The sequence below is a fragment of the Notolepis coatsorum genome (genome assembly GCF_963971535.1).
Source record: "Notolepis coatsorum genome assembly, contig: SCAFFOLD_190, whole genome shotgun sequence".
Lineage (NCBI taxonomy): Eukaryota > Metazoa > Chordata > Actinopteri > Aulopiformes > Paralepididae > Notolepis > Notolepis coatsorum.
In genome coordinates, this window is record NW_028170455.1 from 1,803 (window position 1) to 5,000 (window position 3,198).

The following is a 3,198-nucleotide window of genomic DNA, read 5'->3' on the forward strand; positions in this document are numbered from 1 at the left end:
TGCTGTATTTGAAAATGTAAAGATGTGTTTTGTAAATGTATACGCTCCAACGGTGGGGTTGGAAAGGTTATTGTTTTTGGATAAATTAAAAGATACTCTTAGTGCTTGTAGTAGTGAGGAGTATCTGTTTGTGGGTGGTGATTTTAACTGCACTGAAGATCCCGTGTTAGACAGGAATCATCAGGAGCCGCATGCGGCTTCTAAAGCCTGTCTAATACGACTGGTTGAAACCATTGAACTGTGTGATATTTGGAGATATCTCCACAGTAATCAGCGGCAGTATACCTGGGCTCATTCCAGGGATAATTATTTATCGTTAGCCAGGCTTGATCGTTTGTATTGTTTTGAACATCACATGAGTGTGGTCACAAGCTGTTCCATAAGTCCGGTGGGTTTATCTGACCACTCCCTTGTCCAGTGTTCTATTTTTATAAAAAATGTAAAGTGTAAAAGTGCATATTGGCACTTTAATGTCTCTCTGTTGGCTGACAATGGTTTTAAGGATGCTTTTGGTTCTTTTTGGGCTGACTATAGGCAAACTAAACGTGACTTTAGTTCACTGCAACAGTGGTGGGATGTAGGTAAAATACATATAAAACAGCTTTGCCTACAGTACACTCTCAATGTTACAAGAGACATGGCCAGATCTATGAGAGCTCTGGAGAGAGAAGTGATGGAGATGCAGGAGTTGGCAGGCTCCACTGGAGAAAGAGAACATATTGAAGTTTTCAAAAGGAAAAAATCAGCTCTGTCTGACCTGTTGGGTATCTCTGCTAGGGGCGCTCTGGTTAGATCCCGTTTTTAAAACGTGGTCCAGATGAATGTTCCGTCTCACTTTTTCTTTGGTTTGGAGAGCAAGAATGGCCAAAAGAGGCTGCTACACTCTCTGAGGTCAGACACTGGGCAGATGCTGCATGAGACAGCCGACCTCCGTCGGTGTGCGGTTGGTTTCTACAAAGAGCTCTATAGAACTGAGTACCAAGAAGAGCCGGAGGTGGCACGGTCCTTCTTTGAGGGCCTCCCTAGAGTCTCAGCTGAGGACGGCGCAGAGCTGGAAGCACTGCTGTCAGGCCAAGAGCTGCTAGAGGCTTTGCAGAGCATGCAGAGTGGGAAGGCGCCTGGGATTGACGGTCTCCCGGTTGATTTTTACAAGTCTCTCTGGTCTGTGATTGGTGAGGATCTTTTGAGTGTCCTCAGTGATAGTCTGAGAAAGGGGAGGCTGCCTCTGAGCTGTAGGAGAGCGGTCATCACTCTCCTGCCCAAGAAGGGAGACTTACAGAACATCAGGAACTGGCGTCCAGTGTCTTTACTCTGCTCCGATTATAAAGTGCTCTCAAAGGTACTGGCAATGAGACTGAGGAAGGTGATGGAGCGGGTCATCCATGTGGACCAAACCTACTGTGTGCCCAGCAGGTTGATATCTGACAACATTACGTTGATTCGAGATATTTTGGACCTCTCTGGTGTTTTGGGTTGTGAACTTGGTCTGATTTCTCTAGATCAAGAAAAGGCTTTTGACCGAGTTGAACATCAGTACCTGTGGAAAGCAATGCAGGCTTTTGGTTTCAGCTCTGGGCTTATAGCTATGATCCAGGTCTTGTACAGAGACATTGAGAGTGTACTTAAGATTAACGGTGGTTTAAGTGCGCCTTTTGAGGTTCAGAGGGGAGTCCGACAGGGCTGTTCTTTATCAGGAATGTTGTACTGTCTGGCCATAGAGCCGCTGTTACACAGATTAAGGACTCATTTGTCGGGTTTTTCTTTTCCGGGTTGTGACATGAAATTCAAACTGTCTGCATATGCTGATGATGTCATGTTTATGGTAAAGTCCCAGCACGATATTAACATTGTACATTCAAATGTGAGGGCTTTTGGTACTCTCTCTTCTGCTAGGGTGAACTGGCAGAAGAGTGAGGCCTTAGCAGTGGGTAAAGGGCCAATTGATGGACTTGTGTTACCTGGAGGCCTGACTTGGAAGAGGGGAGGCCTAAAGTACTTGGGGATTTATCTGGGGGATGAGGTATTTTCTTCCAAGAATTGGGACGGTGTGGTGGAGCAAGTGGAGGGCCGGCTGAAGCGATGGAAATGGATTCTTCCAAAACTGTCGCTGAAAGGTCGGGTCCTTATTATCAACAATCTTGTGTCCTCCAATGCTGTGGCATCGGCTAACATGTACGGACCCGCCACTGAACCTACTGTCTAAGGTGCAGGGGTTGATGGTGGACTTCTTCTGGGACCGGTTGCACTGGGTCCCGCAGAGCGTCCTTTTCCTGCCCAAGGAGGAAGGGGGACAGGGGCTTGTCAACTTGGCAAGTAGGGGAGCTGCGTTCAGGCTCCGTTTCATTCAGAGACTCCTGACAGGACCGGCTGATCTGGTCTGGAGACCTGTGGCCCGAGCCATACTGGAGCGGTGTGGTGGGCTAAGTCTGGCTGAGCCGATGTTCCTCATGGATTTAAAGGGTTGTACAATGAAAAACCTGCCCCGTTTCTACAAGGGACTGTTAACAGTGTGGGGCTTGTTTACGAAAGAGAGACTGAAGGACGGTGGCTCTTTGTACTGGCTTCTGAGGGAGCCGGTGGTTCATGGGACTCGTTTTCAGGGTGGGGCCGAGCCAGCACTGAGGCAAAAGCTGTGTGAGGCGAAGATGTTCACGTTGGGTAATGTGCTGGAGGTGTGCGGTCCCCTTTTTGATAATGCTGCCGGTCTGGCCTCACAGCTGGGCACAAGGTCTGTCAGGGTGATGGGCCGCCTATTGGGAGGCTGGAAACAGCAGCTGACTGATAATGAACTGGAAATGTGTGTTGATTATTGTAATGGTCAGTTATTGCCTGCTGTAAATGATTCTTTTCCTGAGGTGAAACTTATCCCTATTTTTAAATGTGATGGTTGTCTGTTAGAGGTGAGCAGTGCTGCTGATTGCAGGCTGAGCACCATGGTGGGCAAAGCTATGTACTACCTGTGTGTTAAAGTGTTGAACCAAAACAGGCTGAAGGATAGGGTTGACACTCCATGGAGAGCTCATCTGGGCCTACAGGAGGCTCAGAGGCCTGAGTGGAGAGCACTGTACAAACCACCGTTAACTAAAAGGGTTGGGGATTTACAATGGAGAATTTTACATGGTGCAGTTGCTGTGAACGCTTTTGTCTCTGTGATTAATTCTGATGTTGAAGACACCTGTCCTTTCTGCACAGAGAGGG

General features: G+C 47.8%; 1 protein-coding gene across 1 annotated transcript in view; it reads left to right on the forward strand.

Annotated features, from left to right (window-relative positions):
* Positions 1-817: 817 nt before the first annotated feature.
* The window catches only part of LOC311248529 (SH3-containing GRB2-like protein 3-interacting protein 1), a gene marked incomplete at both ends in the record, with an annotated part of 80,068 nt that continues 77,687 nt past the window's right edge, over positions 818-3,198 (forward strand). The window contains 2 exon segments of the mRNA XM_084339395.1: positions 818-1,339; positions 2,211-2,313. Of these exon segments, the coding sequence (XP_084195521.1) occupies positions 818-1,339; positions 2,211-2,313 (625 nt within the window).